General features: G+C 37.6%; 1 protein-coding gene across 1 annotated transcript; it reads left to right on the forward strand.

Moving 5' to 3' along the window:
* The first annotated feature begins 210 nt into the window (after positions 1–210).
* Positions 211–22,917, forward strand: LOC116299887 (plexin A3). Its single transcript, XM_031708602.2, has 40 exons — positions 211–351; positions 1,691–3,009; positions 3,506–3,634; positions 4,042–4,142; positions 4,327–4,453; positions 4,823–4,982; positions 5,496–5,592; positions 6,068–6,179; positions 6,546–6,662; positions 7,047–7,148; positions 7,311–7,404; positions 7,937–8,112; positions 8,583–8,734; positions 9,074–9,176; positions 9,663–9,805; positions 10,039–10,233; positions 10,803–10,908; positions 11,453–11,677; positions 12,108–12,191; positions 12,284–12,355; positions 13,262–13,505; positions 14,040–14,179; positions 14,479–14,603; positions 15,153–15,212; positions 15,520–15,594; positions 15,946–16,012; positions 16,258–16,398; positions 16,624–16,734; positions 16,916–16,961; positions 17,174–17,277; positions 17,362–17,428; positions 17,606–17,712; positions 18,472–18,564; positions 18,781–18,950; positions 19,188–19,290; positions 19,687–19,731; positions 19,829–19,893; positions 20,070–20,145; positions 20,302–20,376; positions 20,806–22,917. Exons 2-40 carry the CDS (start codon positions 1,699–1,701, stop codon positions 20,884–20,886), a joined length of 5,601 nt encoding a protein of 1,866 aa, XP_031564462.2. The 5' UTR covers positions 211–351; positions 1,691–1,698; the 3' UTR covers positions 20,887–22,917.
* Positions 22,918–23,017: the final 100 nt, after the last annotated feature.

Here is a 23,017-nt window from a genome sequence, read left to right on the forward strand (position 1 = left end):
CGGTCAAGAGGTCTGGCGTAAAGGGAGATGGTTCCCAACTTGCATTAGATTCAAGCAGAGGAATACCGTACTATACAATCATTCAACCTCTACTATTCATTATACAATCCCTGTACTTCACAACAACTCACGTTCTATACTCCTAAGGCATCAGCCGAGCTTCAGGTACCTTCAGATCTCGTCTACAGCTTTTAGATCGCGTAGTACTAGGGGGTTTCAAGTCTGGCATGTGGGGATGAAATGTCGGATAAGCCCCGAGTGACATAAGCTGACTGAGATGTAGCTGATCACGCCTTGAAACCTGCTGTCTCAGAGGTGAATAATACACAGTTAAAAAGAGCAGTTTAATCGGTAAGTCTTTTTTCATTATCTTTAATTCTCTGATCTAAAATACCCCAAGATCGAACGTTCGATCGAAAGGCTTCGAGACCCCAATTAATTAATTTCTAAGTATGAATTTGCTTGAAATACATGTAAGAATATTGCTCAACTCGCTAGAGATCTTGTCGTCAAACTTTGACATAAATTTGTCGTGATTCTCTTTTAGCAATTTTCTCTGAAACTCAACTTCAATTACGGTAAAAGAATATACTTTGAGGCTGTTCTTTGAGGTTTCTTTACCGTTAAGTGTCGCGGGTCAGTGGTTTGGCTGTTTGAGAGCTACGTATTGAAGCTAAAGTTTGGCGGTTCATTCGAGTGCCCTGCACAAATAGAAATACTCCTGAACGTATTTCTACGATCTCCAAATTCATTTAAACGTGTTATTTAGTTGCTGATAATTACTGGAAAAACTAACTATTTGGTTCGATCTGTCAACTTAGGGAAATTTAGAAAGATCAGCAGAATCGTATCGGAAACAATCAGCTCAAAAACCCAACCTTAATTCCTTTGCCCATGCTTTACTTGTCCGAGTATTACTAGTATGAATGTCGGTACATTTTGTTTTCAAATGCCATACGGTTTTTCTTCATTGTGTGAGAAAACATCGCCTTGGGTTGAAAATTTATTTGTGTGTTTAATCATCGTTTTGAAAGCCTTTATACACACAGATTAAACAATGATATAGCTGGTGAATTTGACAACGCCGTATTATATTGCTTTAATTATGGTGAGCTGAAACTAAATGTGACACGAAAACCACATATGGAAATTGTTTTTTAACCAGGGGAAGTACCTATTGTGTTTAAACCCTGTACCTACTGCTTTGTTTTTTGATAAAAAAGTAAATAAAATGAACATCTTATTTTCATTCTCTTTCCTTTTTGATGGTCATTAATTCTTCCTTTGATATATATAGCCATGCATCCACCTTGCAGCTGCTTTAATAGCTCAGAGGTGTGCTGAAAGAAAGTGATACTTTCGATAGATGTTTATTATTCTTGTCAGCTATAGAGCCATTCTAGATTGTCTTTATTAAAACACAAAGACATAACTGAACTCTCATAGACCTGGTACCAGCAGATCTCCCCATAAGATAGATATATTTATGCCGCCTGTATCTATTGATTTGCAGAGATGCTTTCATGAAATGAATATATAGTGAATTTATTCAGATTATTTGTCATGATTAACAAAACTTTAAAAAGCTTTTTGCATCTAAATTAAGCAATGTTTTATAGCAGAAATCTGAATTTCTTCCTAATAATAATTCATGGTAAAAAGTTTTTAATGTAAACTTTCTTTGTTGCAGATTATATCATGACCGTTATGGCCAAAAACAGACCAGAGAAAATCTTCTGTTCAATTGTTCTTACCCTGTGTTTATGGAATATATGTTATGCTTATACAGAATTACCAACTCCTGGTGTTTTAACAAATATTATAGTTGACAATGTAACTGGCAACATTTACATTGGAGGCAGTAACTTTTTACTAAAAGCAAGCAGTGACTTGGACATTCTTAGACAAAATAGCACAGGACCGAAGCCTGACAACCCCTTATGTACACCTCCTCCCCATTCATGCAAGGAAACTAGAGTTCCTACAGATAACCACAATAAAATTTTACTCATTGATGAATCGCAACGAAAACTCTTAACATGTGGAAGTTTATACCATGGTTATTGTGAGGTAAGGGATTTGAATGACCTCGACATTACAGTGCCAGTGTCAAAGCCATTTGTTGCATCAGGTCATCCAAATGCTGCTGTTGGTTTTATCGCACCGGGCCCATCTGAACTTGGGGGAAATGTACTCTACATTGGAACAACCTGGTTTCCAAAAATTGTGGAAACCTACACTGATATCTTCGCTGTTTCAAGTAGAAGCATTGATTCTTCGGGTAACTTGTTTGAGCTTGCATTGGATGGAGGAAAAGTCACAGCTTTGAAGTTTTCTGATTATAATTATGAAGTTCGCTATGTGTATGGGTTTTCTCACAGTGACTTTAGTTACTTCATAACAGTTCAGGAAAGTTTGGCATCTTACAAAAAGAGGGCATCCAATCCTTCGGCAATAAAAGAATATGAAACTAAAATAGTAAGCTTGTGTCAAAAAGATAGTAATTATCAATCGTACACAGAGATTCCTCTCAAGTGCTTGTCCAGGAGTGGAGTTAATTTCAATATTGCTACATCGGCAGTGATAGCCAAAGGAGGAGATAAACTTACCAAAAAGTCAGGAATACCGTTGAATTCTGAAGTACTTTTTATAACATTCAGCAAGTCAAACCCTGGCTCAAGTGAACCAACACAAAGTTCAGTTCTTTGTTACTATTCAATGAAAGAAATTAAGGAAGGCTTTAACGCAAATATTCAAAAGTGTTCTGAAACCACGGGTATGCCTCTTGGTGTACCATGGACTGCTATAGGTAAGGGCACTTGTGTATCCCAAAAGTATTCAGGAACTTGCCCTTCTAATACGAATAACCATCCGCTTGGAGGAAGCATCAGTGTAAGCACAACAGCAATACTGGAAAAGAACCAGTCTACGTTGTTGTCTATCAGTGCGTTACCATATGAAGACTACACTGTGGTATTTCTTGGAGACAACAATGGACATTTGTTGAAGGTTAGAGAAAAATGAATAATTTAATGTATGTAAAAAAAATTTAGTTTAAATGATAAAGCACTCTCATGACCAATTAGCCCAAACTCATTATTAACTAATTATGAATTGACTCCCCCTTTTATATATACACATAGACAGAACATGAAAAAATCTAAATTGTGGATTTAAATCTCATTTGCAAGGAAAGACATGGATTTATGTCTTTTATTGTAACCAACACTGTATAGATTTGAATTTAGATACATTTTATCATAAGATATAGGGATTTAGAAAGCATAGTGATATTAAATTGACTTACCTACCAAGGTGTTATTCCAGAATGTTATATTTTTGTGGATTTTAGCTAGTGTGCAAAAGATCAGAGAAGCCTAATTAAAGTTCTTAGTACACTTGAGAGAACAAACAAATAACTCTACTCTTCATCACTTGAGATCTATTTTTAATTTAACTTACCTTAATTTGATTACCTAATATTAGTGTCTTTCTCATTGACAAGGTCTCTGTTGGAGACAGTAGTTCATTGTTAACCCCTTACCATGATGAAGCTATCTCGCAAGGAAAACCTCTCACCAAAGTGGTCCTAAGTAAAGACAGACAGTCTCTTTATGTGGCAAATGATCTGAAGGTACATATAACAAACCAAGACATTGTTTGAATTCATGTAGACTTCCATAGTTCTCTAGATCTTACTTATATATCTTGTTCATTAACGGTGACGCAGACATACATGTACATGTAGGTTGGAATTTGGAAGTCTGGTAATTATAATAACTTGGGCTATGAATTTTAAGTGTTGTCTAATTAAAATAGCAGTGCCCACACAGGGCTCTGATTGCTTCAAACATTGTCAGTATCTTATAGCTCTCAGGGTTGATATAAGTACTTTATATTAAAATTCCATAAGGGTTAGGAATAATTTTTTTCATAACAAATTTGGAAATTTTCATACAACCATCCATGTACGTGTACAGTATGCACTGTTGTCACATTTGCTCAAAATTTTTAATTTCCTTGATATTTTTATATATTTAGGTTTTCAAGGTTCCTGTGGAAGACTGTTCATCTCATTCATCATGCAAGTCCTGTACAGGTCATGGCGATCCTTTTTGTGGATGGTGTACTCTTTACGAAAAGTAACTAAAAATTAGATTATTGTCTTTTGTCCGATCAGATACGAATTTTATCTTATCATAATTGCTGTAAAAAACAATATTCATGATATATTGTTTGCAGGATGCTATAAAATTTAATAAACATGTCTTTTCAAGAGTTTATTGCAAGTTCAATTTATTTCTTTTCTACTTGATAATATTTTAGGTGCAGTAGAAGAGCTTTGTGTGCTAATTCAGCTGTACATCCACTTCGCTTTACTACAAATGCTTCCCAATGCATTCAGTTTGTGTCTACTAAACCAGAGAGGTTTCCATATGGGAGTGTCACCCAGGTACATGTAATATCAAAATAACAATGTATAGTCTGCAAAATAGATGAAACTTATAAATTGAAATTTATTTTTCAAAAAAAAATTTCAAGCTTTCAGGCTTCTGTTATCTGTGATACTGTAGTTTAGTCTTGTTTAAAGTAAGCTATTCATGCTAAAGACACCACTACAGCTCCATGCAATTTTCTAAAATCATTCAAATTTATTCTGGTTATTTTGTGAATGATTTATTCTCTTCATTGAGGCTAAACCTGTATAAATGACAACAAGCTATACAACCATGTGTTCCTGTTATTTTACATCCCTTGTGTTTGGATGATTTTGTCATATTACATATTATTTTCTTGATGTTTGATGTTTTGTCTTACCTAGTTTGATGCAACCATAAAGAGCATGCCTCCGTTGTTGGCTGGTGAGACATATAAGTGCTATATCAACAGTAAAGAGAGACCAGCAGTGGTGTTCTCTAATGGTACAATACAGTGTAGTACACCTCCTAAAAGCGACTTGCCACCAATTACCAGTGATACAGGTATGCAACTGTTACCCATCATCAAACAGCCAATGATTAATACTCCAGGGAAAGACTTACCATCACCCGGTTAGCTCAGTTGGTAAGAGCATCAGTCTGTTGTTCAAGCCTCGGCTGGACCAACACTCAGGGTCTTAAGATAACTGATTAAGGTGCTGTCTTTGTAATTACATCTACGAATGGTTAGACCTTCAAGTCTTCTTGGACAAGGACCTAAAACCGTAGGCCCTGTCAGTCTTTACTATATGACTCTGTATAAGGCAGATGTAATAGACCCACTGAAGATGCTGGTGACAACCATCTTCATTGCCCTTGCTAATACTACAGGCCGGGGGCCACAGTAAGTCGTGGAAGCTATTGGGATGCCCCTTTCCTCACAGGAAATTAATCATAAAACAAAATTAATCATAAAACAAAGATGAACATTCTGAAATAGGAAAACATTATATCCAAGATAATTTGGTCCTTTGAACAATTAGTATTTTAAACTCATGGCATTTTGTTGCTTTTTAGGTGACGTTCTTGTAGATTTGTCATTGATTTCTTCCGAAACTGGCAAGACGATTCTCTCAACCAAGATACCATTCTATGACTGTACTTTGATGAAAAGGTAAACCAGTGACTTTTCGTTCACTACGTATTAAGCTTGTCATACTTGCTGTACTTTAAACTCAAAGAATGATCTCTTAAAAACACTTAGCACCATTTATTCCACACATCCAAGCCTCCAATGCTGTAATGCATACAAACCTTTAAGAGAATACTGTATTTATTTCCTGGAATTGCAGACAAGATTTTTTTTACTACTGTATAAGTTTGACCAAGGCACTAATGGTTGTAGATAGGAATCATAATTCAATGAGGCCCATATGCTCAAACAACTGCTCAAGTGCTCAAAACACTTAACTTTACCAAACCTTGAAACTATTAAGCTGATCTAAGTCAGGATGTCTAGGGTGACATAGTGTTAGAGCACTCGCATTTCAGTCCTAGGGTATCAGGTTCAATTCCTCGGTATAGGAATCATGTGAGTTTATTTTCATGTATAACTAAAGGCATGGTGATATGCATATTTTGTATTCCAGATGTGTTTTGTGTTCTGAGAGCAACTACGACTGTGATTGGTGCATTTATAAAGGGAAGTGTTATGCTGATGGAAATGCTCAATGTCCAGGGGAGATCATTTTGTCCAGCCAGGTATGTCAAACAAAATATTTTATATCTGAACATGCTTACTTACACATGTACATCTGTACAAACTAGGCAACAGGGTTAGATGTACAAGTTTGAAGAAGCTTGGATCTGCCTGCTTATCTAGATAGATAGATACATTTATTGAGAAATGACATTAATGTACTGTGTTTTATCATTAGAATCATTTCTTTCATTAGCATTTGGACATGAAGAGACACATGAATATGGAAGATATAACTCAAACAAAGGATCTAATTTTTAAGAGAATAACACCAGTCTAAAAATGGAAAACTTTACATCAAAGCATAAAGATGTCTATTGATGACAAAAATGCCTAACACTAATTATAAAATAATTTCTGTTACTCAGAAACGTACACCTGGTGCTGTGGGCTGCCCACGTCTTGCAGAAAACCAAACCTTTCTATTGCCCAATAAAATTTCCACATCAATGAAGATACAAGCCAAAAACCTTCCTGCAATAAAGGTAAGCCTTGTTATATATCTAGCACATATTCCTCACACTATGAAAATCAATTGTAATTGTTTCATTTGATTATTGTTCTGTGAAAATAAAATAAAATGGCGGTGTATGTCTTGTGGTACTCTTTAAAACAGATACCATGTAGGCCTGTGTTTGAGGGTCAAGATTTTAACTCCACTGAGAAATCTGCTGCAACTAATTGGTTCTCTCTGTCGTATTTGGAACCATGAATTGTTCCGGCCAGAGATTAATTCATTCATGACCTCTTGCACAACAGACTATGCTCAACCAACTAATATAAGCCAGTGCCATGTCAATATCATTGCAATTATCATTGACAGTAGCTTGCATGTATATTATATATATATATATATATGTTTTTTTCAGTATAACTTCCAGTATGAATGCAACGTGATGGTTGAAGGAAAGAATTTCAGGGTTGGTGCTTTACGGGACAGTGACAGCCAAGTAACTTGTCAAGAATCCGCAGTAAGTACAGCATGACAAGATGAATCTTATGTTTGTATACATATGAAGCCATATGATAGCATTCTTGCAGACAGGCACATTCCTTTTTGAAGAGCCCTGAATCTGCCCTTGGTCAGATCTTAACCCAAACTATGAATATTTAGCTAATGTACTTTTTTTAAGTATTCATACTCCAAGACAAGCCAGTATTCACCTGCAGAGCTGAAGGTTTTATGGCGAGGAGAAGATGAAATCCATAAACCTGATTCTATAAAAGGTATTTACATTAACGTTCATTGTTTACAAGTAATAACAGACTTAAGACCAATGCAAGAAGACTGTTTTTCATTTAATGCCAATTTACACTTCCTCAAGTGTTATTTCTTTATGTAGCAGTAACACTAGGAGGTAGATATTATTTGGATACAACTCAAACAAAAAAATCACTGCCAAGAGAATGATGTACAAGGTCTAAATTGAGAAAACATCGCTCCCAAAATAATAAAATCTACAAAGAAAAAAAAAATCTACAAAGCATTTCGCTGTTGTATCACAGCGTGGGACAATCACAACAGACCTAGGCTCCAAACTTAGTGAAAGCCCAAAGATCGAATTAGAATTTAGAAGTTGATTTTTGAGGAGGGAGGAAAACCGGAGAACCCGGAGAAAAACCCTCGAAGCACAGGAGAGAACCAACAAACAACTCTACTCACATACGACATCGAGATCGGCAGGACTCAAACTCGGGCCGCATTAGCAGCGCACACCACCGGTGCTTCCCTAAATCTTATTAATTCTACTTTTTTCAGTTTCCCTTTACAAATGTGATGTGAATAGAGATGACTGTAGCACGTGTCTTGTTGCCGATGGTCAGCTCAACTGTGGATGGTGTAAGCTGACGAGTTCCTGTCAGGTAGAAAAGGGATGTGATCAAAAATGGGTTCATCGATCACAACCTTGCTACACTAAGCCAGTCATAAAGAAGGTTTGTCACACCATATGTAATCATATATTGCTTCATATTCTTGGGTTTCACAGCACAAACACAAACCTTGTTTGTCTTTGTTGCTGCTGCTGCTGTCGTTGTTGCTGCTGCTGTTGCTGCTGCTGCTGTTGTTGCTGTTGCTGCTGCTGTTGTTGCTGTTGCTGCTGCTGCTGTTGTTGTTGTTGCTGCTGCTGTTGTTGATTTTGTACGTTCGTCATGATAATGTCGTTGTTGATGATGCTGTGGTTGTTGTTGTTGATGCTGTGGTTGTTGCTGATGCTGCTGCTGTTGATGTTGTTGTTGCTGCTGCTGTTGCCGCTGTTGTTGTTAATGTTGTTCTTGAAACAAGTTCGACATAAAATACAAAAAAGGCAAAAACGAGAGCATCGCCAGTAAAATCAAGCAAGACCAACTAAATTTGTACAACAGCACTTCAAGATCCTTCAACATTCTTTTATGTTGTTCGACAGTTTTGGCCCATGTCTGGGCCACCTCGAGGAAACACAGAAATAGAAATCACAGGAGTTGACTTCGGGAAGGTTTTTGGTGACATCAAGGATTCTGTTTTCATTGGCAACTACTCTTGCATTCCTGATCCAAGAAAATATGTAGTGTCCAAAAGGTATTCATTGCTGAGTCAGAATTTATTATTGTCAAGTGGATGGAAAAAAAATATGGCAGTTTATCCTACTCGTAGAAAAAAAATTTTTAAAAATAATTCGAATTTTATCGATACTCTGAAACACCCTCTGAGCTGACTGATCTAAATCAGGGCACGCACAAAGCACAGATCGAAATCAAATCTAACTCGTTAGGCTTTTTAAGGGAGGAAAACCGGAGAACCAGGAGAAAAACCCTCGAATCAGAGGAGATACCTAACAAACCCTAACATGTAGTAAACGTTTATCTAAACGGCCTTGTCTTCCTAACCTGACATTTTTATACTTCCATGTTTCTGTAGGATAACATGTAACACTACTAAAAGCAATGAAGAAGTCAAAGGACCTGTTATTGTGGTCGTCAATGGGATAAGAGGTTCATCTCGAGATCTCTTTTCCTATCAGGTACAGTAACACTACGTTATAACCGGCTGAGGTTAACTAAAGCCTTGGTTGACACGAGCAACGTAAATGCAAGAAAAAATACGTGTGAACTACACAGCAATGCAAACGTTAGACTGATTCCATAAGTCTTATTTTCGCTCCTTTGTTTCTGGTGGTCTAGCAAATGTTTGTATTTGCGTTTTCAACGTATGAACATGTGTTTACAAACGCGACCAAAAAAACATTGATTCCGTTCGCGTTTGTGTTGCTCACGTGAATTAAATTTTCAGATAAACTATTGAGCAAATGCCTGGTAAATTTAGAGCAAAAAAGCGCGGGGAAAAAAAGGAAAGGCACAGGCAACAACAAGGCGTTTAAAACGATACGAAAAAGAGTAATATCAATAATAAAACAGAAATAAAAACAATAAAAAAGAGGATTAAAAGCAATAGGAAACACTGGAATTATATGGTTATGAATTTTAAATCACTGTTTTTCAATCTCCAGACTCCCGTAGTGAAAGACTTCAATCCCAAGAAAGGACCGGAGTCTGGGGGTTCGTTAATCAACATCACTGGTATCAACCTGAATACAGGAAGGCGAATCGAGGCATGGCTTGGGAAAACACCCTGTGTTATCGACAGATTAAAGTAAGTATTTTTGTCTACAAGTTATAAAAAATAGAATTATCTCAAATTAGATTATTTGGTACTGATAGGAAATCTGCTGAGAATTATAATCTTTTGACTCCTTTTTTTTTTTTTTTTTTTGCCGAAGAACATCTTTTACATTTGTAGAATGCGCTTTATAACCAACGTTAACATCTTTAATCGTTAATATCTTTGTCTTACTATATTTTCAATATTTTCAAATTGTGTTTTAGGGTTACAGATACAAGTATTCCATGTATAACTCAAGCGGTTTCAACCAGAATGAGAAGAGCGGTGTCTAACGAGTCGACATCTCACGATGTGGTGGTTTCATTTGATGGCTTTTTTCCTCCCAGTCCACCAGGAAAGTTTGAATTCAAAGCTGACCCGGTGTATGCCGGTATCAACCCCGACAGAACCTTCCCAAGGTATGTACGTGTATTTACCTTGATTATTCTTAGGGTGTTACGATCATTTGGCGCCCCGTTTAACGTTTAGGACAAGAAGGGAAGCATTTTATCGATACCTTGTAACAACCTCTGGACTGAAGTCAGAGCACAACTAACTCACGGATTGAACCCTGAAACAAAGTTTGGGCTATTCAAAGTAAGAGTATCACTCACTCATAGATGAAATAGGAATTTAGCGAGTTGGGGTTTTCGAAAACCGGAGAAGCCAGAGAAAAATTATTGAATCAAGGGAGAGACCTAACAAACTTCTACTCACATGCTGAGTCCAGGAATCAAACCCAATTTAGACCCAGGAGAAAAACCCTTGGATCAAGGGAGAGACCTAACAAATTCTACTCACATGTGATGCTGAGTCCAGGAATCAAACCCAATTTAGACCCAGGAGAAAAACCCTCGAATCAAGGGTGAGACCTAACAAACTCTACTCACATGTGATGCTGAGTACGGGAATTGAACTCGAGACCACTATTTCCCACGAGATACGAGGTTGTTTTAACTAAAGTTTTTTTAAATTATTTTCTTTGTAGTGGTGGTCTGAAGTTAACCGTCACAGGAGAGAATTTTGACAGCATTCGCATACCAAAGATATATTTTACAAACGCTGACGACAAGAGTTCTGTGTCAAAAGAAGAGGTAACATCATATATTTGTCTTACTAGAGCAGTTTCCGCGCGAATGTGAAAAGCTCGGTGCCGTAAGCGTGCCGTGCCGTGACCGTGATGTTTTATAGAGTTTTAATTGGCTGATCCCCCCACTCCCCGCGCAATGTGACCCTTTCCACGCCGTGTTTATGCCGTGTACCGGGTATTTACTTGATTGGATGGAGAGTAAATTCTCGAGCAATGTGATTGGTCTGGCGTATCTTTCGCCGTGTGACGACCATGTTTGTGCCGTGAGCTTTTCACAGTCAAAAGAAACCTGCTCTAAAGTTCGCTAAGTTAGCTGTAAACCTTATCGAATTGTACCTTTTTGAGATAGCAAACATGGTGCATTGTGGTCTAGCCTGGGTACTGTCTTTTGTTTACCATGCATTTGATGGTATTTGTGTTCGTCTAGTCAAATTTGCTTATTTTTACAATAGCACGAAGACGTTTTACACTAATTTGAATACAGACTTTGAGCATGCGCATACGTTTTTCATTCGTGTCTATATAGTCACGTGTTACTTTCCCTACAGATCTGTGACGTCAAAAGCAGTAAAACCATGGTATGCCCCAGTCCTAATATAACCATTTTCAACATTGAGCCTGGTTCAAAGAATGGTTCTGAGCTTATCGTTGGTTTGGTGATGGATAATGTACCGGGGCTTGAGAATGTGACTACCTTGGCTCTTGTGATGGATCCTTACTTTACGCCTTTTGATGGAGTTGAGGAAATTAACAGCGAAAGCCTTATTCTTAAGGTTTGTCTTGATTTTAAAAAAACATTTAGACGAAAATATCTGGAAGATTTTGAACGTGGGATTCTATGATTTCGATTTGGATATTGCTAATTGGCGCCAAAAGGATTTCACTCTCAACCAACCACAATTAAGTAGTTTAAGATGCCTTCCTGTCTCAACCAATCAAAATAACCGGTTCGAAATGGCTGCCTTAACCAATGAAAAATATAAGTGCTTTCAAATGGCTTTCTGTCTTATCCAATCAAAATAGCGGCTTCGGAATAGGTTTCCACTTCGTTCTCTATACCAATTAAATTACCTGGTTTCAAATGGCTTCACTCTAAACCAATCAAAATCTATTCAAAGCGCGTATTTTCTTGACTAATCACAAGGCATGAATGCCCCAAAGTGTGGAGTGTTGTTTTTCATATGTAATATTTCATTATCTTAGGGAAAGAATTTAGATATACTATCCAAAGAAGATGTTACCGTGCTGGTGGAAGGGATACACTGTAATGTGACAGTCCTGGGTGAAGTAAGTATCAATAATTAAAAGAAAGAAATAGATCTTCACAGTCTACATCAATTCGTTTGGAAGTCAAAAGGGTTGATTTTTTCTTGCAACAGGAACAGCTTGTTTGTATAATTCCCAAAGAAAAAGACCTTCCCGAAGCAGAGAAGAAAGAATACACAGTCATCGTAAGCGTCTATTCTTTATATATTATTGAATATAATGAATATTGGTCGATTAAAAGCTTGGTTTTGATCGCTTAGCTTCTAAAACACCAGGAATTTTACAAATACCATTCATAACTTTTTAAAGTATTTGTTATTCAATATTAATGTGGAAAAAACGTTAAAGTTTGGCACTTTTTTGTTGTTGGAAATTTAGAAATTTAAAGTAAAACGATCGTTTTGAAATCAGTCGAAATTTTTGGCAATAAAAATGATTTTTGTTTGCTTTACTTCAACCTTAAAAATAAACGAAAAATTAATTAATTAATTAGTTAATTAATTAATTTACTTATTCAGACTGTTTTAAGTGGCTTTAAAATAAAACACGAATGTGGTAATATATGTGGTAACGATATAATAGCGCAGCGCAACCGTGACGTCATAAAAACGAAGACAAAGGCGAAATTCGGACAAACAAACTAACAAGTTTGCTTTCAGCAGATAATTTTCACAGCCGATCGCAGTTGATCTTAGTTTACATGGGTTATTATTGTAACTTTCAGTAGAAATAATAAAATCGTTTCGTATAATCCTCGTAGCGGTTAAACAAAATGCAATGCTTGTCCGAACCTTTAAGCCATTTTTAGAATCAGTGCGCTGCGCTATTGAGATTGTCATCTTGATTTTCCCACGTTAAGATCTTCAGTCCCGATTATGATGAAGATCTTTGCGTGAGTTTTGACCAAACCCTTGCGCAGAATCTGAAATTCAAACTACAAATACCCCGTCTTTCTCCCTGTTTTTCATCACTCTGAAAGGAGTATACTTGATTTGCTAAGATTTATGATATTTGTAAGCTATAGCCCTCTGTAAAAAAGGCCTTTTCTCTAGTCCACGTACTTCAAACCAAATTCTTTTTTCTCTTAATAGGTAAAAGCAGGTTTTCTTACCTTTAACCTTGGAAAACTAAAGTTCTTCATGCCTGTAAAAGGCAAGGATATTCCATCCTGGGTCTATGCTGTCGTTGCTGCCGTAGCATTCATTCTCTTGGTCGTCATAATATGTCTTTATTGCGCCTATCGAAGGAAAAAACAACAGCAATCGAAATCCACCAAGATACATGAGATAGAGAGGGGAAAATTTGAGTTAAGAGTTGCCAGGGAATGCAGAGAAGGTAATAAAGATGACATCTTGGAATTTTTAGCCTCTAAACTTGAAAAATTGTTATAAAATAATTGGGATACTACGCGCGCTATGATTGGTCGAAAACCATGTTTGATGAGAGTATCAAAACACGCTATCGTCATTTTTAATCTATCGCGCGCGCTCATTGGTCAGTTTGAATAAGACGGCACGTAGGGAGAATTTACTTAGACTTTGCTTTTTTCCGATCTTTTTGCACGTTTGTTATTTCATATGTTTGGTACTCTGATCAAAACACTTGGGATGTTTGGAGAACACTCGAGAAGCTGGAAACCACTCCGCTACGCGTCGTGGTTTTCTACGCTCCTCTCGTGTTCTCTCAACATCCCGCGTGTTTTGATCAGAGTATCAAATACGGAAAACTGTTTTTGATCTGTTAACAGAATGTTTACAAAAATTTTAACGAATTGTTTCGCATACCCCACTTCTACGCTATCTACGTTACTTACAAATATACTAATTTGAAGGTAAGATTAACTTGTTTTTGGACTATTATCGTCTTCAGCGTTTGCTGAGCTGCAAACAGACATGACAGATTGGTCGAATGATCTGTCCTCATCTCTAATACCGTTCTGGGATTTCCGTACGTACGCCATGCACGTGCTGTTCCCTGGTGTTACTGATCATCCTGTTCTAAAAATGAAGGTAGAAATTGCGTTCAGTTATCTGTCTATTCTTCCTTCCCCTTACATCATTCCATCCTCCCATGCTTCTTTCCATCCTCCAATCCATTTCATTTTCATTTCATTTCATCCTACCATCTACAATTTATCCATCCATTCATCCATCCATACATCTATCCATTCCATTTCATTCCGTCTGTCCATCCCTCCCTCCCTCCCTCCCCCCTCCATCCATCAATCCATCCTTCCATCTATCTGTCTATTCTGCACTTTTTCATTTGTTCTTACTTCCATTTTCATTATTGCGTCTTTTCATTCTAGAGTAATCTATCGCACAACTGGGAGAGTGGTCTTCGAAAGTTTGCTCAACTCGTGTACAACAAGGACTTCTTGTTGATATACATCAAAACCATTGAAACACAGAGTAGCTTCAACATGAAAGACAGGTACGTTTTTCCAGTATTACCAATCACTCTACAGCAGACTATACCATATACAGATGCCTCGGTCACAATGGAATGTAGTGCCTTCAGATTACGTAGAAATAATACCGAATATGCTAAATTCCATTTCTATCTGTGAGTTACCCGTGCCCTGACTTAGATCAGCCCAGAGGTTGCTTCAGGGTTTGATCTGTGAGTTAGCCATTCCCTGACTTGGATCAGCCCAGAGGTTGTTTCAAGTTTCGATCTATGAGTTAGTCGTGCCCTGACTTAGATCAACCCAGAGGTTGTTTCAGGGTTCCATCTGTGAGTTAGCAATGCCCTAACTTAGATCAGCCCAAAGGATGTTTCAGGGTTCTATCTGTGACATCTTTTCTTTAATAACACGAGCCATTCAAATATACTTCCCAAACTAAACGAGAATGTGGATATATTTTAGGGCTATTGTCATTACACTACACCTTGCTAAAGAATCGTATTTTCATTGGAGAGTCGAAAATATTAAAAGCTTTGTTCACCTTACTTGAGAAATATTTGCTGTTTTTTTTCTAGATGTAACCTTGCTTCGCTTTTAATGGTGACTCTACAGAACAAGATGGATTATGCAACAGAGTAAGTTACGACCATGTTGACAGGAATCCTTCTGAACGATTCGCAATATTCGATGCGCGTAGAGCATTCTGGGTTGGACTAGATTATGCTCTTCGCTCTCATTTAGACGCAGAGTCTTTTAAACATTTTAAAATACGTTCCAATTTTTTTTTTCCTGCTTTATGGCCTGTGGGAAGATTTAAATAAAATAAAATATATCAATGATATAAATATAATAAGTAATGGTGAATATTTACTGGTACTCTGTGGAATGAGTCTAATTCCTAATTTTCTGGATTTTTAAATTTCATTAATTTTTTCCCTTCAGAATACTGAAGCAGTTATTGTGCGAGCTCATACGCAAATCTGTAGCACAAAGCCACCCAAAACTGCTCCTTCGAAGGTAAGTAAAAAATTTTGCATATGCTCTCCCGATAACTGGGTTGGTCAGCGAGATAAATGACAGCCATGCGCAGTGAGACCCAAGTTCTGTGTTGAATAGCAAGCTTGCGTAGTGAGATATCAAACGTTAATCGTTATACCACTTTCTTTGATTGTAATGATGCCAAACAACGGATAGGAGGGCACCTAGTTGCTGCGCTGAGACTAGGCAGACCGTTTGGGTGGACAGCTGAGACTAGGCAGACCGTTTGGGTGGACAGATGAGACTAGGCAGACCGTTTGGGTGGACAGCTCCTTGAAACGTTTGAGGCCCACGTATTTGTAAAGTGAATTTTTTTGTCTTGTTTTGTAGGACTGAATCTGTCGCAGATAAGCTATTGACCAACTGGTTGGCATTTTGTATGTACAACGACCTCAAGGTACGATCAACTGTCGATTGCTGGGTTTCAATCAGTTGATAAAAGTCTTTGAATCTCATTATCTGGTCCAAATGAGGGTCAAACCATTTTCTGTCGGACAAAAAGAATTCTATCTAAAACATGATTCAGCTGATGAAAATTACACAACAGACAGGAAACGACATCAAATGAAACCAAGCAACTGATGTACTGTAGAAATGGTCTACAGCCAACAAACTCTGACTGTCTTTCGTTTCTTTTAATAGAAAGATTTGGGTAAGCCGCTATTCATGCTGTTCATGGCGATCAAATGTCAGGTAGAGAAAGGTCCTGTTGATGCTTGTACTGGAGAAGCGCGCTACTCACTGAGTGAAGACAAGCTTCTACGACAAACCATTGAATACGAGGTATGAAACGTGCAGCTTCAAACTCTATCTGGACGATGTTTTTTGCGGTCGTTATGACTAGAAAAAGCAGGAAATACAAATTTGAATAAGAAAGAAAATTCGAGAAGCATTTTGGTAGTGGTAGTGAAATGACGCCATCATGCAAATGCATTTTTATAAAGATTATTTTCTTCTGGTTCTCTCTATATAGCACTTACCTTGCACGTTTGTTGCCTTGTTTCGTAGACGTTGAAGGTTACTGTCAGCCAGGAAGATGAATCTCCGATCCAAGTCGCCCTGCTGGACTGTGACACCATCACTCAAGCCAAAACAAAAATACTGGATGCTTTCCACAAGGTACGTTTTCCTTAGATGTTTGTCCTACGATTCCATCCTTTCATGCCATCTTATTATGCTTGCCAGTCATCTTATCCCTCTAACCATCCATTGTTTTTATATAACTATCCATCCCATTCCATTCGTCTGTCCATCTATTTAGTTATTTATGATTGTATTTAACCTTTTTGTCTATTTGCAGCACGAGCCTTATTCAAGCAGGCCAACTCCTGAAACATTCCAGCTAAGTATGTACACTCTCCTCTCCTCTCCTCTCCTCTCCTCTCCTCTCCTCTCCTCTCCTCTCCTCTCCTCTCCTCTCCTCTCCTCTCCTCTCCTCTCCTCTCCTCTCCTCTCCTCTCCTCTCCCTCCCTCCCCTCCCCTCCCCTTCTTTTCTCTTTTCCTCTCTTCTCCTCGTGTTTGGAAGGAACTCAAGCTCATGCCTATTGCTTTACGACAGGCTGGGTCATGTCCGATGGAACAGAAAAAGTTATCCTTGATGACGATGCTTCAAGTGTCATAGATGGGCCTTGGAGATGCTTAAACACGCTTGCCCATTACAAGGTAGGCCGTTAGCATCATTTAGCGATGAGTAAAGGTGTTTTCTGTGAAGGAATCCTAGTAATATGTTCTGTCCTTTGTTTACAGATTCCAAATGGAGCGTTACTGAAACTGTCTGTTCATCACACGCATTTCTACGGAAGTGCCGGATCAGGTTAGCCTAAACAATAATACTCATGTTGAATACTTATAACGCGCGCGCAAATTCTATAATAATATAATCAAATGCGCTACTAATCAAAAGCCTGGTAGTACAGCATAATGAAGGCGATGATGTCGATGATGATGGTGTTTGTAGATCATGTTTTATTTTGTATTTTGGTGTTGGCAGATCTACAAAGTTTGCCAAGGACTACATTCAAGCCTTTTAGCTATACTCCACTATCCCGAGGAAGCAGAGAAGACTTACTAGAAGAGGGTGGTCGAACCTGGCATCTGGTAAGTTTTTCCACAGCGTATCAGTTTGTAACTAATCTTAAGTAAGTGCGTGGATTCTTGCTAAGATACGGACCAGAAAATTTCAGGGATTTCGTGGGACACGGCACGGTTATTTCTTGCTTTGTGTTGAGAGGTTCCGTATTGTGAATAAGGCTCATTCGTAGGTTTCCTGCTTCTTCGACGTCGATTTACACTCAGACATTAATATTTACCTGACGTGGCAGGACTGAACTCGTCTATATAGTCTCCACAGAAACGTCAAGCTAGGACTTGTTAAGTATAATAATCTATGTATCGTTTTATAGCCTTCAAATTATCATTTTTTAATTGTTCTATTATTTTATATTATTCTTTTTCATTGTAATACGTATTAGTCCCTAAGGCTTTATAGTATTTCACTGTAATACACTTATAGTGAGTCATTAAACTGATGATGGACGATGGATATCGTCCGAAATATCCTACTCAAAAAACTTCTAGTCATTCTTTTCGTATATATTATTCTTATAATCATTTTTCGTATTTTTTGAGGGCCACCAGTTCATTAGCTCCCTTAATAGCTATTTAGTGTAACCTTCGTTAATAATTATCGTCTATATCTATCTATTCTTTGAATAATTCCCAATGGTTTTGCGTTGAATGATTATTTTCTCGTGAATACGAGTTTGTTGACAACTTTTTATTAATTTTGTTGTTGTTTTTATTTTATTCATTTTTTTGTGTACTTTTTGGTTTTAACAATCTCGTACTTTTACTCAGGTAAAACAGCTTGATTACCCGACAGACAAAGAAGATGCACGACATAGTAAGATGTTATCAGAGATCTACCTTACAAGACTACTGGCCACCAAGGTAAACCATACCCTCTCCTCCCCTCCTGTACTGACATTATATTTGTAACTTTACTTCCGCTTGAATTTTGTCCAATCAAAACGCAGAAAACTTGTTAAATTGCGCCTGCGCTTATGTTGTTTGCCGCTGACTGGCTCTTGTGAACGAAGTGTACGAAGACGAGAATATGGATCTAGTGGAAAAGCTTTCATCCCTTTTTAATTCTTCTTTCACCAGGGAACATTACAAAAGTTTGTTGATGGCTTATTTGAAGCAGTATTCTCTATGAATCGTCGGTCCTCAACAGCGCCATTACCTGTGAAATTTCTATTTGATTTGCTGGATGAGCAAGCACAGACGCTGAACCTGGCAGATCCTGAAGTACTTCACACCTGGAAGAATAACAGGTTGGGAAATCAAAAAGAAACGAAGAAGGGGGGAAGGGAGGGAGGAAGGGAGGGAAGGGAATGAGGGAGGGAGGGAGATTGGGGATGGAAGAATGAATGCAAATGAGACTGAGCGGATAATGGAATAAATGAGTGAGAGAGTTTATCAAAAATTAGATAAAAAATAAGTGCGAATGAGAATAAATAATGGTGTATTTTTAAGAATATTAGAATTTTTTTTCTTTGTTCTGTTCACAGCTTACCACTTCGGTTTTGGATCAACATCATCAAGAATCCTAATTTTGTATTCGATATATTCAAGCCAAACATTGTGGACTCTTGTCTATCAGTTATTGCACAGGTTAGTATTCTCGTATGACTTTCTCAAGTTATTTTCTGTCCGTCTGTCTGCCTGTCTGTCCGTCTGCCTGTCTGCCTTTCTACTTGTCCGCCTGTGTGTCTGTATGTCCTTCCGTCACGAGCACAGGCAGCCCAAAACAAGCGGAGCAATAAAAGGGAGCGCAGTGTCTGAACTTTCTCATAGGCCTTTTATGAGTTCGATAAACAGGATGCATGATGGTCTAGATTGGGTACAAACAATACCATATAAGGCATGATAAACAAAAGATGTTGGTACCCAAGTTATACCACAATGCACCATGTTCGATATTTTAGTAAAGGTCAAAAACAAACTCGCTAATTGCAGAACTACTTTGTTGTAAATACTATCGCTTAAAATGATGACAATTTCTTCCAGCTCTTCATGGATGCTTGTTCCACCTCGAAAAATGAGCTAGGAAAGGTAAATAATTGCTAATTAGTCTGTTTTATTTATCTCACAATGTTTGCATCATTACCTTTCGTATAGAAATTATATATATATTTTTTCATCATTTCAGGACTCGCCTTCCAACAAACTTCTGTACAACAGAGATATCCCTTCTTACAAGAAACGAGTCGAGAAGTAAGACCTGCAGAAGAAAACTAATAAGAACTTTTTTCTCTTTTTGTTCCATCTCTCTTCTCCCTTCCTTTCCTTCTCCCATCCTTCTTGCCATTTTTTCCCCCTTTCTCTCATCCTTCCTTTCTTTCCTCGTCTCTTTTTTCTACATCACATTAATGATAATATTCTTGCTGCAGTTATTATAGCAACGTACAAACTCAACCGTCTCCCAGCGACGATGAGCTAAAGGACTTCTTAGCCGACTTGTCAGTAGTAAGTCAGCATTTTGCTATCTATTACCACCTTTTTGGTCGTCATGGTCCATTCCTTACATTATAATTTATTGTTTTTGAAAAGCCCATATTGGGAAATGCAAATAAAGTGTGTATGTATTAAGTGCTCATAAAGTTCAAATTGTTTTCCTTACAGCAATATAATGGGATGTTCAATACAGACCATGCACTACAAGAGCTTTTCCGTTACGTCACTAAGTACCAGGACCAGGTAAAAAACCATAGGGAATATAAGACTTAATGAATAAATGAATGGACATGCCCTTGATCCATCCTTGATAATTGGCGCTTCTTCGGTTCTGTATTAAAAACTGCAATTGTTTATTCCCTATGAGGATAAGTTCGAGAAGGACGTTCCATCCACTTCCCATTTTTCATTCGCTCATTTAAATGAAAGAATAAGTCAGTGAACGACCTTCTACCTACTTCCCACTTTTTATTCGGTCATTTAAATGAAAGAATAAGTCAGTGAACGACCTTCCACCCACTTCCCATTTTTCATTTGCCTATTTAAATAAATGAATGAGCAAGTAAATCCATCCACTTCTCACTTTTCACTCTCTCAGTTTATTTCCCAAATCAAAATTCTAGCCAGCACCGAATCAAATGATGTTAACTTTTTTTCATTTTCGTTTTTCAGCTTCAAGAAAAACTCGAAGAGTCAGGACACCGCGATCTGGCATCCAATCTCAAGCGCATTGCAGCAGAAAATAGACGATGATTAACACAAGGAAAATAACCAATAGCGTCCCGTATAATATCTCGAAAAACTGGCTTGACCGTTGCCAAGACCAAAGAGCTTGGTAACCTAGGAGATGATCTCGTAATTTATTGAAATATTTTTGCGAATATTATATATATATACACACTCGATTGCAGAAACGTTGTAGTATACATTTATACAAATATCTAATTTATTCAGTATATTTAATGATATGCAAAAAGGAAAAATCGGTTTCTTTATTGTTTGTTTCATTCAATGACTGTCAAAATATTTTTTTCTTGTCTATTAGATCGTACAGATTATAAATCAGTTGGTTTTAAGCGTTGGGAATGGTTATTTTGCATTATGCATCTCATTAGATATTTGTATATTTGTATAAATGTATAGGCCTATTTACACGGCACGATTTGCCGCGCGCGACTTGACGTATACGGCAAATTTTGGCACCATTTACACGAGCACAACTTGTCGTACGCGGCACGAAAAAGCGCGAGCAATTTACTCGTCATTACAGTAAATGTTTCTTGTAAAATGCCACCATACACAGTCATGTCTACCTTGTTATTTGATGAGATCATTCAGAATTTTTGCACTTCGTGTTTAATTACCGGTAAAGACGTTTTCATGGAAATCCGCCATTTTGTTTTGGAATCAACTAGTTTCAGTCCCAATCTCGGTCAAAATCGTCATATTTACGTCATTTTCCTACGGCATGTCGTAGGGTTTTAAGCCAAAGTTTAAAATGCTACGACAAGTCTTGAGGCCGCGTACGTCTGTCGTAGGACCATTTACACGACCCGATTTTGAGCTGATTTTGCCGTATACGTCAAGTCGCGCGCGGCAAATCGTGCCGTGTAAATAGGCCTTATACTACAACGTTTCTGCAATCGAGTGTATATATATATATATATATATATCTGTAGGCGCTGTACAAGCTTAGATTTCCACCGTATTGTATTGGACGTATATTGAATTCTTGTTTCAATTCTTTGCGAGGTGTATTCGCTACCAGTCTTCCTCCACGTTTCGATAGTAGAATTACTATGACAACATGAAGAGGAGCAAAACTACTGCCAGTCCCCTCCCCTCTTAGGACTATGCCCATAATAGCCATAGATACAGGCTTACATGGCGCAAGTGTTTTATATTAGGTAAGAAACCAAAGTTTCTAGATGTAATTATTTTTGTGAATCCAGTTTCTGGAATAGTATAGTTACTAGTGGCAGTTGCCATAGAAAACAAGAGTATAAAGGCTTTGCACTATCACGTGATGGCACAGCAATCCTTTTCCCCCTGGAAACCATGTTAAAGTAGATTCAGTTGTTGCTTCCTGTCATGGCTGCCATCACGTGATGGTAATGCAGTGAATATTTAAGGGAATTTGAATTAGTAAATCGAATAGAGAATAAGTCTCTCGTGGGGACAATCGAATTCTAATCAAAGGATAAGATAATCAAAGGTAACATTGCGATATTTTTAGATGCATAATTTCGAATTGAATCAAAGTTAATTTTGGTCACGCAATCACGTGATGGCCCTACCCACACCCCCTGAAGACCAAGACTCTTAAAAAGCCACAAGTCAAACCTTCCTTACGTTACGCTTTTGTTGCGTGACCGGTGTAAGGATTGAAACGAGGAAGATGACAGGGCTTTTTGGGTCACGATTTGAATGTTGAACTTTCCATGTATTGATTCGGTTTTGGTCCATAAAAAAATCGATGTTTGTACATACCATTGTTGTTAAGGGGTAGACTTGATGTGTGGAAAATCGTGGCACGGTTACGGTAGTGAGCAAGTGACCTCCATTGGACCAATCACGATGCGCGATGTTCTTGCTCATCCAATCATTTTGCCGCGCCAAGTTTTACATTTACACCAAGTCTAGTCCATTAACTAGCCAGTCTGTCTCGGGGAGGTAAATTAGCAAAGTAGCGCGAGCACACCAATGTAACAAAAGATAATTTTGTAGTCGTTAATACAAGATGTATTGAGCCAAACAATCAAAAATAAACAATATTAAGACAAACAGTTGTACTTAAAATGGTCTTGAAAAAACACTTTTTATCCGAAAGATTTTTCTGCCATCCAAATTATGTTTTTCTTTTTCAAAATATATATTCGTAGTT

The sequence above is a fragment of the Actinia tenebrosa genome, unplaced genomic scaffold (genome assembly GCF_029948245.1).
Source record: "Actinia tenebrosa isolate PJP-AT-01 unplaced genomic scaffold, QUT_ActTen_1.0 PGA_scaffold6__47_contigs__length_16458017, whole genome shotgun sequence".
Taxonomy (NCBI): domain Eukaryota; kingdom Metazoa; phylum Cnidaria; class Anthozoa; order Actiniaria; family Actiniidae; genus Actinia; species Actinia tenebrosa.

What these genes read in the sequence shown, in the direction of transcription:
- LOC116299887 (XM_031708602.2), top strand. Translation starts at nt 1,699, where the DNA reads ATGACCGTTATGGCCAAAAACAGACCAGAGAAAATCTTCTGTTCAATT. An exon ending in TGGTGTACTCTTTACGAAAA is followed by an intron (nt 4,143 to 4,326) that starts GTAACTAAAAAT and finishes ATAATATTTTAG; the next exon opens with GTGCAGTAGAAGAGCTTTGT. An exon ending in AAAACCTTCCTGCAATAAAG is followed by an intron (nt 6,663 to 7,046) that starts GTAAGCCTTGTT and finishes TGTTTTTTTCAG; the next exon opens with TATAACTTCCAGTATGAATG.